General features: G+C 43.0%; 1 protein-coding gene across 5 annotated transcripts in view; it reads right to left on the minus strand.

Annotated features, from left to right (window-relative positions):
• Positions 1-2,016: 2,016 nt before the first annotated feature.
• MAPK10 (mitogen-activated protein kinase 10) overlaps positions 2,017-15,834 on the minus strand; it is a gene marked incomplete at both ends in the record, with an annotated part of 41,368 nt that continues 27,550 nt past the window's right edge. For 2 of the 5 annotated variants that reach the window (XM_079534615.1, XM_079534614.1), the window contains 5 exons: positions 2,017-2,159; positions 3,064-3,141; positions 3,871-3,934; positions 4,927-5,051; positions 6,211-6,393. In XM_079534615.1, coding sequence (XP_079390741.1) covers positions 2,017-2,159; positions 3,064-3,141; positions 3,871-3,934; positions 4,927-5,051; positions 6,211-6,393 — 593 coding nt within the window. Of the gene's footprint in view, positions 2,160-3,063; positions 3,142-3,870; positions 3,935-4,902; positions 5,052-6,210; positions 6,394-12,925; positions 12,998-15,834 lie in introns of all 5 variants that reach the window. The other 3 variants (XM_079534616.1, XM_079534618.1, XM_079534617.1) reach the window with 3 other exon arrangements.

Here is a 15,834-nt window from a genome sequence, read left to right on the forward strand (position 1 = left end):
GATGATTAAAAATCTGGAGGTGAGACATTTCATTATTGCTAGGAAGTCACCGTGGTGTTATTGCCTTCACGCTTACAAAGCATTGCTGTTTGCTTTGATTACTTTTACGATCACTGGCACTGAAGTGAGCATCACATCGCCGAACAACAACTTGATGCTTCATGGCTTAAGAAAGAATATTGCTAACTCTTTTAGCAGTGGTAAATTATTGCTTTCACAGTTACTGTTATGAGTTTTTAGAAAATCATAGACCTAATTGTATTTTCTTTTTTTCCCCAAAAAATCAACCAAAAACATCCCTGGAGGAAAAAAAAAAAAAAAACCACATCATGTCCTACTACAGCACAGATCTGCTTCCAGGTCTGAAATGACTTTATATGCATTTATATCTTCCCTCCTCAGCACCCTGGAGAGAAGATTCATTTCTTGTTTTTTTTTCCCTTTGAAGAAAATCTGACCTGCTACTCCAATTGTTTTCTGGTCCTACAGCAGAACAGCAGGTGTGTGAGCCACCCAACAGAGCAGCTATATTCCAGGAGAACGGAAGAGAATTTGGAATACTTTATAACTGGTAAATTTAAAGTATCCAGTAAAATATTCTAAACAGTTTTTCTTGTTGACTTTCGGAAAAACATTTCACTTCTGTGGACCCACTCTGTGTATCTTTTCCATGTAACACAGCTGGTAACACTTCCAAGGAGCTGGATGGTTTGTCACAAGCAAAGGAATGGCCAAAGATACCCAGGGAAGGGTGGTCTTTGCTCAGTGATGGAGATCCCTGCAAAGGAATGACGTAAAGGAGAAACCATCTCTTGGCCACAAACATGCTGAGGAGGGCTGCAGATATCCCAATGCTGAACTCAGTAAAAACAAACAAAAAAAAAAAATACAAAAATAAACATCAAATGTCCTTTTGACTGTGGTCTGTCTGTTCCCCAAACTTATAATGTTCCCTAACACACAAATATATCTGGAACTCACAGTAGTGAGTCCCTCTATAAATAAAGAGAATTCACTGAATATGGACAGAAGAAGTTTGCTTCATGATACAAACCTTTCTGGGCATACACATGCACAAAGAATCTCCATTCTTGCTCCCCATGCCTTGCAAAAACACATGACGTGCTTCCTTCAACCTGCTCTTAGCTGAGCGTATCTTCTCTAAAAATTGGGAACTCTTCCCAGTATTCATAGACATTGTGTGAAGCTCTGCAGCACCATCCTCCAGCACAAACTAACTTTAAGTATACATACAGCTATCAGCAAAAACATTGGTGTTACATCTTCAAGGTTCTGAGGGAGCCACAGCTCAGTGTGGTTATTTTCACTTCCACAAATCACTGCACAAGCTGCGCAGCCTCATCCATGACCAAGGACACGACATAAACATGGGTAACAGCACCCCTGTATGTATGCTGCTCATCTGAAATGGGCCATGTAGTTGCGTGGTGCACTGAGTATGAGTACAGATTGATGTGTGCCTACAGGCACACAGCTGCACACACAGCCAGAACTCTACTGGCGTGTGTGTGTGATCTTCATGCGTGGGGAAAAAATGTGTGTGTATCCCTATCTGCAAATCCCTAACCGTATATCCATACCTGCCCCAGGGAGCAGGAGACAACAGAGCAGAGTGAGGGCAGATCCGCACTGGTGTGTTGTGGAGTGGCACTGCGCACCTTGTCATGCCAGCGTTACAGGACAGCTGTGGGTTGCTGGTTTTGCAGCCATTAATTTTGCATCTTGTAAGGGTGGGAAAAAAAAGGATCCGAAGAATCCTTTTCCTCCCCCACCCCAGAAAGCATCATCAGAAGACCAAAGCAGAGCAACTATGAGTTACATACACACTTGAGCTGAGCTGCATTACATAGCTCTGTAGGAGAAGCAGGCGGAAAAGATTTGTTTGTTTCGTTTCAATGTGTGCATTTTATTTCCCTCCGTCCCTTAGCTCTGTTGCTTTCCCTCTGGACGCCGTCACCCCCTGAAGAAGGCGGGGTTCCGCAGGCAGGCGGCTAGTCACCTGCAGCACCCCAGTGGCCCCGCCGACGCTTCCAGGCTGCTGTCCGTGTCGGACGCCAGCGTCTGATCCGTGGACATGGAGGAGATGTCGTTGGCCGATGAGGATGGGGGGAGGCTCTCGCTGCTGTTCACTGCTGCACCTGTGCTACGAAAATGAACACCACCGTGATTCAACCCGAAACCCCAGAACCTCTCACAGGTCAAAGAGCAGAGAACGCAACCCTGTGGCGATGTTCAGAGCGTTCTGAACAACACAAGCAGAAAATGGGCCCTACAGGCTTCAGACATTGGGTAATATCAGATATCTTACCCAGAAACTCTCCCTCTCTGCAGTCTCTTTGGAAGAGTTACAGTTCATGCCATGTCCTATCCCTCGGTTTCTTACCATGCCATCTTATTTTGCTTTACATACCATCCTTATCACTCCTCATCAGTCTCCTTAGCATTACCAACACCCAATAATCAGATGACAGCTACAGCCATGTGAGCACCAGCATGAGGACTCAATGAGCAAACAAACAACCTGACCAACCAAACACAACAGCTCTCCAATACATGGGCTGGTATGAGATCATCTGGTGGCAGTGCAGACACAGGTGTGGGGAGGCAAAGCCATTTTCTCTCTCAGTTAAGGACTTGGTGCCCAGGCCCAGGATTTTGGTTGTAACAGCATTTTTGTGCATCACAGTTCACTTGTCCTCTGTAAAATGACAGCATTAACCTTCACAATCATTTTGACTCTGCAAAATGAGGAACCTCTATGAAGTTATCAGTAACACAACTAAACATCAATCACATCCATAAATATTATTTACCATTATTACCAGGGCAGCTCAGTCCCAAATTCCAAGCAGACCTCATTTCAGGCATTAATATGGCGCTGCAGTTCCATTAATAAAGCTCAGCCCACTAAAACACCAAGTTGCCCTGAAACCTCTGAAATTAGTCTGTATAACTTCTGGTGCACCCAAATGCTTCAGCTATTTCTGTTTTCTTTCTGTCAGCACAGAAAACACATCCGTGCTATTCACTGGGGCTGAGTACCTGAAGGAGACGGCTGTCCTTTTACTACGCCATTTTTCGTTTTTTCTTCAGAATTCATTACTTCTTTGTAGATGAGTTCTGGAACAGAGAATTGCAACAGTTACAGACAAGAACTGTGCCTGTGATCAGCAACAACAAAATCCTCTGATGAAACAGTGCCCCCCATAGGCCAACACTACGTTGTCCTCATAAGTCTTCGCAGCTCTTCTCATGTAAAACCTATCTCTCTTTCATCCCCTCCTCTACTGCAAGCTCTTCTTGGAGCTGAATTGAGACAAACAGGGCTACAGTAGAACACATTCATTGTTTCACGCTGCTTTACCTAGAAACGGAGCAGTACAACTTTGTCTGCTGTAAGAAAAATGATGGCGAACCCTCCTGTTTTCTAGGAGGAAACTTAACATTTCAATGAAACAATGTAATCCGCACTGATAATGAAAGTACTTAGGGTATTTGTATCTGTGAGGGCTGCTCCAAGAGTAAGGTCATGCAGATTCACAAAAGCTGCATGCAGGCTGACCTCATCACTTGTGAAAATGCAGAAGTAATGGTAGTGATTATGCGGAAAAACAGCATTTTTTTGGCTGAGAATTTGCTCTAGAAAATAGTGTTACTGTGCTCTTTGTATCTGCTGTTGTTTCCAAGGGAAAGGCAAGGAAGCATTACTTTCAGAGTGACCTATACAATATTTTCATTATCAAGCAGGAGTTCGTAGGGCTGGGTTTGGTTCTTGCTGCCAGAGGAGTTACACTGATGCATGTGGGGTGGGACCTCTGACTTCTCCACCTAACTCTGAGCTGTGCGCACCTTTCCACTCCTCAATGGTGTGCTCCCGCTCATCCAGCTGCTTGTCATAGATCTGGGGGGGTGGCTGCAGAAGAGAAACAAAACTACTCAGTACATTTTTCACTATATCATAAATAATTAGCACTACTTAAGTAAAGATAAATTCTCCTCTCCCACTTTGTTCATCATCCCATATGTGCAACAACCCAGAAACATGAATATTAAAAGTGTCATCATCTCTGGAAATCAGCTCTTAAAGCGGACAGTGGTTCTCCCTCATCCTCTTTGGAACATGAGGCACAGCTGTGCTGCAATGGAATTTGGTCAGTGCTACCATCATTCTGCTTGTGCTGAGCCCGGAAATCCCATACACCGAACTTTCACACAGGCAAAGGAAAATCAGAGCACCAAACAGACATCAGACCAAAATAATTTGCACTGACTGTGTATTAAATACCATAGCTGAAAAGTAAGCAATCTTTTGGTTTGCCTGGGCCGCACTGAGTGAAGAGGAATTGTTTTGGGCCACATATAGAACACAGACTATAGTTAACGTATATAAGAAACAAAACATGAAACTAGGGGCATATCTGACCTTGCTTTTGTGAAACTAATACATCTGTATGGTTGTATGGAAGTGGCTGCAGTTCTTAGTTCGCATTTCAGACTGATGAAACTTCATGTTTTTTAAAGAAAAATGAGTCACCATCACTGGATGTGTTTAAAAACCATTTGGATGTGGTGCTCAGAGACATGATTTAATACAGGGTTGTTAGGGTAGTATGATTAGGTTGTGGTTGGACTCGACGATCTTTAAGGTCTTTTCCAACCCAAGTGATTCTATGAAAAGAAGTGCTCTTTCCATAAACCGCTTTCAAACACCTCAGAGTTTATACCCATGTTATACTATGTCCCATAGCCCAGGAACACACTTTAGCCCATCCATCGTTGTAGGAACTTATGTTCCACTACAATTTGCCTAATTCTGGGCTTCAGCATTTTGCTGTAAAGCAGCAGGAACCCAAGCACCATCCCCGCATTTGTCCAGCCTACAGCACAGAGCTGCACCCCACTCACCGCCTCCACCTCGGCGGGGTCATACCAGACATTGATGTATGGGTGCTGCAGGGCCTCGTCCACCGATATGCGCTTGGCTGGATCGATGACCAGCATTTTGGACAGCAGGTCCCGAGCTTGGCTGGCTGCAGCATGGACAGCATGAAAACACTGTGATTGGCAACCACACTTATTGCCCTCACCTGGGTCATAGGAAAATCAGAGCCCTATATGCATGGTGAGCTCTGTGATTTGCCACGATGGATTTTACCTGAAGATAACAGGTGCCTATCAGAACAGGCTCAGCTTTCCATAATCTTTTCTTCACTTTTTTTTTTCCTTCTTTTTTAAAATCATTATTGTTTTCTGGAGTTTTTAATAAAGACTGCCTAAACTCATGTGAAAAACACCAGCAATTCTTACTCCTAGCACCATGTTTCAAGGAATCCCACACTCAGAATTATTTACTCTGTAGCACACTACAGAAAACATGAAAGAAAAAACAAACATAAAGAAGAACATCGTATCAAGTGTAACTTATCAGTTCTCTCATCTGATAGTAAAAGCAGTATCAAAGGGAACTGCCAATATTATTCAGAGAATTACTGAAGCAAGACATGGGTTGATATAGTGATGCAGAAGCAGAATTTTTTTAAGGCACTGTTTCTTGTTCTGACACTGCATCCTGAAAGTGGCACTAACTGGCTCAAATGAATGCACTTCCTGCATCCAAAATATCACAACATGGTTTGACAATCATTTCTTTCATTAGTTCCAAATCCAATTCATTATCCAAATTTGTTGGAGGAGGAGTACAGAATTCTGCATGTCCCAAGGTGTTTTCTCAGACCTTTTTCTTTGCCCTCACAGTAGCCATTGTATGAAGCAGCTGTTAACTGAAGAGTAATAATTCTGGGTAATGTGCTGGCATGCACCTTGCAAGCAGCTGAGAGCCATTAAGGGTCACCCCTGTAAGCACCCAGCAGAACTGAGGAGATGCAAGACAGATGCTCAGCACATGTTTGTTCCAGTTTTGCAATGAGAAGTTCTTTTGATACCAAACATACATTAATCACTCTTTCTAGCTGAAAATCTAAGTCCTGCTGAGCTAAACAGTGGCTTCAATACATGATTGAAGTCATTGCTAAACATGTCACTGTATGTACCATGGAGCAGTATATCCAGTAACATCATCATCAAGTCTTCTTGACTGAACGTATTAAATAGGCATGCAACAACAGAGAAGAAAAAGTGGAAGAAACCTCCCTTGCATAATGGCTGATGACAAGCAAATATGGTACATACCTTTGAGCTTGTTGTGTTCTGAGTCAGCTGGGAAGAGAGAATCAGGAAACAGTTTGGGGAAGGTGAGGCCAGCGTACTTGGGCCGGTTCTCCACGTAGTTTCGTACAGTTGGCTGCAGCTTCTTCATGAACTCTGGGCAGGGCGTTCCCAACTGCTCTATGACTTTATTCCACTGGTCAATATCTGGACATTGGGAGTTAAGGAAAACCCAACACAAGCCCCAGACCCCAGTCTTCCTGTATGACCATTACCTGGAAATCCCCAGAGGTTCCCATTCCCTCCAGCCTCTGCAGATGCACTCTTTTCCATTATTATGCCCCTGGGTCCTCCTGCCCACCAAGGACACAGATCTCTCACATGTCTGTATTATCTATAAGCATTGCACACACCCAAACCCAACCACAGGTGTGGGAGTGACAGGTAGGAAACAGGTTTTTGTGCTTAAAAAGAAATCTTATTACAAGCAATTTGTATTGAACTCTTCGCTTTTCTCCTTCAGATTTTGTTTCCTTGAGCCAATCACTACACATGAGATAGATGACCTGTGGTTCTTGCAGCCATGCTCAGAACAGTATTTACTGTGCCTAAAAAAAAGTTAAGTGTATGACCAGAAAAACAGCACAATTTCTACATCACACTAATTCATAGTGCTAAGAATTTGATGACAGGATAAAAAAGAAAGTGTGGGGGGAGAAGCACATGCAGACGTGGGAACATTTACACTACGAAATGTGGTGATCGGTGCTTTGGAAGCACCTACAGGGAATAAGCTTTTATGAGATAACATCCACAGCTTTTCAGCACAGGAATGGTATTTGTATTGCTCGTGTATGTTACTGTTGTCATAACAGTGGAGGAGTCAGACAAATACAAAACACACTTCCTCACAGTCCAGGAGAAAAAGTGGGCCCACAGAATGAGAGTAACAGAAAACACATACCAGTGGGCAAAAAGCAGACTGCTGGTGCAGCAGCTGTTCAGATCTTCATGGAAATGGAAATGGAAACCAGGAATTCTCATGTAATTTGAAAACTCATCGGAGACTTAGTCGGCCTCCCCTGACATGTCTTTTTTGAGCACTAAATAAATAAATAGATAAATCAATAAAATAACACGTTTAAAATTACAGCCTAATAAAAAATATTTAAAAGAATAAAACATATTTTAAACACCTTTTCCTAAACAAAAATCTGAAGATTTTGGGGCTGTAGCTGATCAAGGAGTACCCTGAGCTTTTCATAAAGAATGTGAATAGAAGATCAAGGGTGACAGTGTGGTTTGTGGATGGAGGTCTTTCTGGGGAACACTCAGCTTTGGCAGACTGAAAAAGACAAGTTTTGGTCACAGTAACTGGTTCTGTGTAACCGAGTGATCTATGGGTACCATTGAGCCTTTTCACCATGGTCTATATATCAGTCACCTCAGATGTCCCCTACCCAAACACAGGACTGAGGAGAACACACCAGCTATGTGCATAGCAACTGTACTGAGGAGGGAGGGTGGTCCAGGTTTATTGGCTGATGGCAACACCAACCAACAAAGTTACTAATGGAAAAAAATAGTATTCTGAATGCACAGTAAAGAATTTGTATTAAAAGAACCCACAACACTCTGTTTTTACAGTGAAGCCAACTATTGAGATGTACAGGCTAAAAGTTCATCACTTCTGCTCCTGTTCCCACTGATGCAATTGTAAATTGCAATTTACAAGAACCATATTTTGTTCCTTCAGCTGCACTGAAGCCTTGAGTTCCATTATATTCCTGCAATTATGCAAAAAATAAGGAAATAGAGCTTGGCTATGAGAGAAAATTTACAGTACTTCACCATAAAAAAAAAATAATAAATTCTACAGAAAGAACTTCTGCAGTTGCACCAAAAAAAAAAGAAAAAAAAAAATTAAAGAAAGAAACGTAGAAATCATTGCCCTTGTGCTTAAGCTAGCTAGGATCAAAATAGAAATATTTTTTTCTCTTCCAATATTTTGACTACATGAATGACAGTTTTTTAGTCAATAATTCTATTTTCTTAAGTTCAACGAGACTGTGCAGGAGATACTGCTTGCAACAGGATGATGATGCTCTATAATACACTAACATTTAGCCCCTCATTCTTCCATGAGAGTGCTCAGCTGTTTAACCGTCAGCAGTTAATTAGCATTTGTTTATTCTCCTGAAAAAGGTGAGAAGAGGGAGGAATAAAAGTCTCCTGCTGCAAATCCAATGGCCAAGCTGTGCCCAGAGACCAAGCACTGCTATTCCACATTACTTCAAAGTGTAACTCTGATAACAGTGTCTCTTTTCCAAATCCTGCTCAAACAGCAGCTGAAGACTGTATGTGTGAACCCTATTATTTGGTTATTTCACCAAAACGCCTGCATTTATCAGGGCTTTGAAGCCATGCTGGATGGCAGAACATCATGTTTTCCTGACCAACAGACTGGAATCTTCACCTATTATGCACACACCCCACTGGTCTCACAGCATCAGAGCAGGATTTGCACCTTCTGTCTTAACACATATCTTCTGGAGTCGGGTAGAACAGGAGAATGTCAAATCTCACTTTTATATTTAAATGTAAGCACCACGAACATGACCTGGTCGTGGCGTTCTTCCCTCATAACAGAAAGAGAGGGTGAATTGATCTTATCATCACCTCAGGACCTTAAAGGATGACCCTTCTGGGAGTTTTCTCCTTAAAAGTGTATTTTCCATCAATGAAAACTGACTGCATTTTTTAATCCCAATTTTTGATGTACCCAACTTGTTGAATTACTGTGAGCAGCTCTGCATTCCTCACCCCAACACCAAACTGTACAAACTGCTACATGGTTGGCCCAAACCAAGTCCAGTTTTGACATTAGATCTCTCTTTCTCTCTCCCCCCCACTCAGAAAAACACCCAACCCACACTGCTGCAGGAGTCATCTGTGCAAGACAAGTTTATTTTTCCTCATGGTACCATAGTTTACATACTGATGTCAGCACAATTTACAATAAACACAGAAGAAATACAAAATGGTAACATTTGACAAGACGAAAATGTAGGATATTTTCTGTGACAAGGGGATTGCTTTGAGAAGAAGGGGGCATTTGGAAAAACTAAACCACAAAAATATTTTGCCACATAAGCAGTGACAATATATGTGGTATTGTAGAATGTGTGAATATAAAAACCACACTTAGCACATACAAAAACAATTTCAAAAAATGACCACTGATCATCTGTTAGAAGACAGTGGTGATGGCTGTGCGGCTGCCACCAACCCTTAAGATGGAGATGTACGACAATGCCTTAATTAAAATTTTCTACTGTACTTTTATTTTTTAGCTAGCAACTTCGTTCAGTTGCAGAGCATCTTTGCTTATGCAGCAGAAAGCTGCAATGCTGAGTGGACAGACCAGATGTTACAGCATAGGACTGAATCTTTCTCTTGGATAAATCTTACCACTTCCCTCATGGACTTCTCATCACTGCAGCATCTACTTGTACTTATCCAGGCCGTGCCCAAGTTCCTATCATGGATGTGACACACTTCTGTTCTTGTGATGGATGCATGGTGATGGTGTCCCTCACTGAGAAGGAGCAGTACGAACACTGTGAAAATCAATATGATGTGCAACAAACAGACTGCAGTTGTAGCATGAGACTCTGTAAGTGACATCTGGCATGGCTACCTCTGGCATTAGTTCATCACATCACATGAATTTTACATCTCTTTACTGAGTGGTTTGTATCTCCCCGTAAACATTCCCAACTATTCAATTTAAAGCACATTCTTCCTTACGTGCCCCATATGCATTCAGCAGCTAAAAAAAAACACACGCACCTCACTGTGCCTCACCAGATACACAGCTCACCAGACACAAAGAACCCAAGACAACTCCTTAACTCCCTCTTCAGGTAATTCATGTAGTGCTGAGGGAAGAAAAACACACAGCTTTGAGCAAAACGTATGGAATAGGTGTCCACTTTCAGGCCCAGCAGCTTCCCATGCTGCTCCCAAGGCAACACAATCAATCATGCTGCCCTTCTCTCCTTGCTTGAGGCAAAAGCATGATCTAGCTTCCTGAGAACAGTTTGTCTGTAAGCAAAACTACTGCTCTCAATCTTGAAATATCATGAAAGAAGGGAGAAAGGAGCTTTAAGTCATGTTAAACTCCATCATGTCCTGCAGCAGAAGTAGTGGAGAAATCTTACATTTCCAGGGTTCAGGCAAGGCCTAAGGGACTTCTGGCATTGCAAAGCATTTCCTCAGAACTGGAGTTTTAAAGAAGAACAGCAACTGAGTTCTGCTCTCAGCCCCACCATCCAAATTGAATTCAGGGAATTCAAAGATACTCCATGAGTGGAGCAGAGCCATACCTGAACCAAGCACTCCATTCTGCTTTAACACCATAACATTTTCTGCTTGTGAATCTTCCACAACCACCTGAGATCACTGCATGTCATTATGTGTTTTCATTCAGCTGCATGGACCATTTTGATCAGGAAACAGAAATGATGTGGAATGCTCTATAACACTTAACCACTGGGAAAAGGCAAACAATTTCGCTGTCAGCATTTGTAACCACACTACTGCAGAGATGCCAGTGATGTTGCATGCAGTCATGACGCACCATGGCCCTGGCACCCTGCTGGCTGACTGGTGGTGGCAGCAGCCCTCTTCCTATGGTGCTGAACAGATGCTGGTGGAACACAGAGAAAAGCAGAGCAAAGCATAAAGCACAGTGCGAATTCAGCAGCGTGTTCTAAGTACAAATGAAGAACATCAGCCCATTTACAGAACAATCCCAAATGTATCAGCAGCTGCTTGTGCTGATTTCAGATGGGTTGCTTCAATAAGAAACACTCCGTAATGGTTTAATTATGGAGGCTTTTTGTGAGTTCTTTTGAATAATTCTGCAGCTGCATGAAAGCAAGCAATTTTAAAGCACTGTGTAAGACACAGTCAATTTGCCAACATTGTGAAGTTCAACGAGGCCACAGGCACAAGGTCCTACACCTGGGTTGGGGCAATCCCAAGCACAGGTACAGGTCAGGTGGAGAATAGCTTGACACCAGCCTTCAAGAGAAGGATTTGGGAGTGTCAGTTGATGAAAGACTTAACATGAGCCAGCAGTGAATGCTTGCAGCCCAGAATGCCAACCATATCCTCATTGATAGCAGTGACTCAAAACGTGTGACCAGCAGATCAATGGAGGTGATTCTGCCCCGCTACTCTGCTGTCATGAAAGAGAGAGCACTGGAGTACACTGTTCCCAGTTCTGGGGTTCCCAATACAAGAAGGACATAGAGCTGTTTGAGCAGGTCCAGAGGAGGGCTACGAAGGTGATCAGAGGGCTGGAGAACCTCCCCTGTGAGGACAGGCTGAGAGCGCTGGGGCTCTTCAGCCTAGAGAACAGAAGGCTCTGGGGGGACCTTAAATCAGCCTTCTACTACCTGAAGGAGGCCTACAGGAAAGCTGGAGAGGGACTTTTTATAAGGGCAGATAGGGACAGGACAAGGGGAAATGGTTTTAAACTGGAAGAGGGTGGATTTAGACTAGATGTTAGCAAGAAATTATTTGCTGTGAGGATGGTGAGGCACTGAAACATGTTGCCCAATGTGGTTGTGGATGCACACTCCCTAGAAGCATTCAAGGCCAGGCTGGATGGGGCTGTGAGCAACCTGGTCTAAGAGGGATGCGTCCCTGCCTATAGCAGGAGGTTGGAACAAGATGATCTTAAAGGTCCCTTCCAACCCAAACCATTCCATGATTCAATGAATTTCTGTTGTGTTTATTTGCAGATTTCTCACATGGAATCCTACAACACTTCAGTCCAAAGCTCTAAAGTAGTTCAAACTGCAGCACTGAGCTGCACTCAACGCGTACTGCAATTATTACCCCTCCAGTCACAGAAAACACAGTGGCACAACCTGGGCAAGACCCTCCTGGAACACTAATAGTGCTAACAAGTTCCAAGGGCACTGGGAAGTGAGAGGTGTTCTGACACACCTGTGAATGAGATGCACTTCTGATCACATGAAACTCACAGGAGTTCTGGCATTCCTTTCAGTCCAACAGTCCTTCCAGTTGCCAATTGGTGCAAAACTCAAAGCAGAACATTATTAGATGAGGTCACGAAAATATTACTGCCATTTCCTACTCTCAATGATTTTCTGCTCCTCAGATATTCCTTTTTCACATTTTAATGAAAATATTGTACCCTTTAAAGCATGAGTGAGGCCACAAATGGAGTGCTACGTTGAATTAGTATGTGTGTAACACTATGCACATATACTCTGTCAGTGAAAATCCCTAACCTGTGGCCATTTCCTTCTCTGCTACCCCAGCACCACTTACACAATGCCAGAAATCAGGCCTGAGTTACTCCTGTCTGTCTACTGACTGCAGAGCTTCTCTCCCATCATCCTGGGATAAGCAGCAACTTATGCCTACTGCATCACAGCCTGAACTTAAGGACTCTCAGTTACAGGGCCAGGAAAAACTCATGACATCCAGCCATTGATAACACAGCACAACCAGAAACAAGCTTGCTGTGTGTAAGGCTGTGAGGTGATGGCTTACAGACATTTGGGCTTCAAGGATTTGGATGTGAGACTGAGCCTCGCTGCTTGAATGCAGCATAGTGTGTGTTACAGCAGCCCTGTATGTGGGACTGGAGGGGAAGCGTTGGGTGCCCAATAAGCCAAGTGGCCGTGAGGAAGGATACGATCGGTGCCAGGAAACAACACTGCACCTTTAACCATTTCTCCCATGATGCACCCTACTGACCACATGTCGACTGAAAACAGAAATGAAATGAAGGTAAACAAGCAAACAGGAACACAACAACAAATCAATGAGAGACGTATCTGACTGCATGTGGCATAGGAGCTGCCCTACGGAGATGTTCCACTCACGCACGCGTGGGCTGTAGCAGCACAGCAGGTCCAGGAGAGATCCACTCAAACAGCTTTCCTTACCCCAATATGGTAGAAATACAATAATATTAAATACAAAAACCAAACCAAACGAAACCAACAAAAAAACCCCAACAACCTGAATGAGATCTACAGCTGCTTACTGTGTCATAGGAACCCTTTATAATTCAAATTCACCAATTGGTATATTTTTTCTCTTCTAACACTTCCATTTGCATACGTTATCCAGGTTCATTCCGCTTCTCACCGCAGGTGAATGCTGCTCTTTGCATTCAGCGAGGAGATGCAATCTGCTTTTCCTTTCTCATTTCAGCTACAGAGATATGTTCATGTTTCCTGAAGCTGAACAGACAGAAGCCACAAAAGCAGCCTGGATCCCATGAAGACACATTCACCTATTACTCAGGGGTGTGAAAAGAAGTTGTGGAGAGCACTGGACTTCCACAGTGCTCCCTTGCAGCCTGCTGGCCCCCTCCCATCAGCACTCTATGATGCCAGCAGTGCACAGGAGGCTCAGGAATCTCCCGATTTTTGTTCTATGTGACAGGGAACACCCATTTCTCAATGGCGCAGTGGAGACACAACAGCACTGAGCTGTACCTTCTGCACTGAATTCCAGAGCAAATCAGGGAACTATTCACCTGTTACAAAGAAAAGCAGTTCAGCTGGGTTAAACACAGCTTGCCACCATCTAAACTGGAACACGGTATGGAAATAACACTTCACATCCAGCATGGAACTAAGGTGGTGCTTTTCCCAGTACTGACGCCATAAAACCACATTACCTCTGCTGTCCTTGCTCTATGATTAACCATAGGGCATGGAAGCATGAAAAGAGACAGCCTGCTCTCTCAGGACCAGAAGCTGGGGGAGAAAAAGGAAAGCATCATGCTGCTGGGTTATATGTATTCCTGCAACGTTACACCAAGCAACAGCTAAAAAAGGATTGGGTTCTGAATGCTAACGTTCAAACCTGAGGAAAATGTTCCATGCCGAGTCTAAAGGTTATCTGCTGCTTTGTTTAGCATATGAGAAGCTGAATCTCTCCAAAACAAATAAACAGTTAAATAGAGAAATGAACAGAAGGCTACTTGTTGGGAAGCAATAAGCAAACCCAGAGATGCAAATTGTTGTTGCTTTCATCACAAGCTGGATAGCATGCAAAGTATTAGGGGAAGATTGAGCAAGCAGTTGTTTGTTCAGCTGTTGTTAACCCCCTTTCTATTGCCAGAGGTTGCCTTGGGACATCACTGCTCTATGCTGTGGCCAAGAAGTTCCACTGGCTGCCTACTGAACTGAAAATGCTGTGAGGCAGAGATTATTCTTCCAACTCTGCTCCTCAGGTTTTGGCAAGGAAACTTTCTAAAACTGCCAAATAAGAAGCAGTGAAGATAAACATCTGAATGTATCTGATGACTGAAGAGAATGATTGGTGCCTTCTTCCTTGCCTTCCCCCCGCTGCCCTTCTGAGCCAACAAATCAGATCAGAATTGAAGTTATCACTGCATGCTCAAGAGAAGCAGTGAGCTGAAGGTCAGGGGCTCATTACAGCCCATGTCCAGCAGCAGTGGTCAGAAACCTGTGAAGGATTTGAGAGCACTGTAATGTGCTCCTTTAGTTTCAGTCCTCTGTTCCACTAAGTCCAACACAAACTCAGATGGAGCATAAGATATTTCAGTAGTGCAAACATCAGAAAAACAAACACCCGAAGAGCATTTTCACACAATTCCATTAGAATTTACCTTGGTTTAAATTATTTTTTTTTTTCCAAATGCAAGATATTCTCAAAGATTGGTAATGGTTCACCAAAACTGTGGAATATCCTTAAATATCCTTTAATATCCTTAAAATACAAAGAAATGCACACTGATGTTTGCTGTCACATGGATATGTGCACAGCTCTAGGCACAGTCTCAGCAATTCTTTGCCTTGATGCTTTAGGAACATCCAAAATCGAGTGGCAATGAGTTAAATCTACCCAAGTCTTTGAAGTGAAATGATTTAGATTTGGGCAGCTCTTGGTGAGAGGTCCCTTCTGCATCAGAACACCTGTGACATGGATTACCAAGAGTGGGAGATTTTTAATTATTACTATAATCTTTTTAAAAATCTCTGTGAGTCAGCTCACTGCACAAAGCTCTCTTGAAATTAGTGCCCAAATACAATCTTTTTTAATCAGTCCACCTGAGTGTGTATGTATGCTTCACAACAGAAGCAAATATTCCAAGGACACCACATGCCTCCCTGGCACAGCCAGCTCAAAGGAAGTGCACACCACAAAGCGCGTGGAAATATTTCCACTGTATGGAACCTCTTGGCCACTCCCTGGTTCTGATCCCACATCAAACAGATCATAAACCAAGCCAAACTTAAGACACTGGGATGCTATTGCAATGTATTTCTATGGCCAAAGAAGTATTTCAGATTTGATTTCATTAAGCACTCTCATATAAACTTACTGGAGCATGAACCTTTCCATGCCTCTTTGCTACTGAAAATAAATGCTATTACCCTGGTTTCTTTCCCACTGAGTTACATGGGGAACTGGAACATTGCTGTGGCTTCAGCAGCTTTGATCCTAATACAATTATCTCACACAAAAGTATTCAGACTGTTTTGAGTTCTGTCTTATCTTTTAAAAAAATACATAAATACATTTCCAATCCATAACATGCAATTCTCTGAGATTTGGAAGTTA

The sequence above is a fragment of the Tetrao urogallus genome, assembly GCF_951394365.1.
Source record: "Tetrao urogallus genome assembly, chromosome: 4".
Taxonomy (NCBI): Eukaryota; Metazoa; Chordata; class Aves; order Galliformes; family Phasianidae; genus Tetrao; species Tetrao urogallus.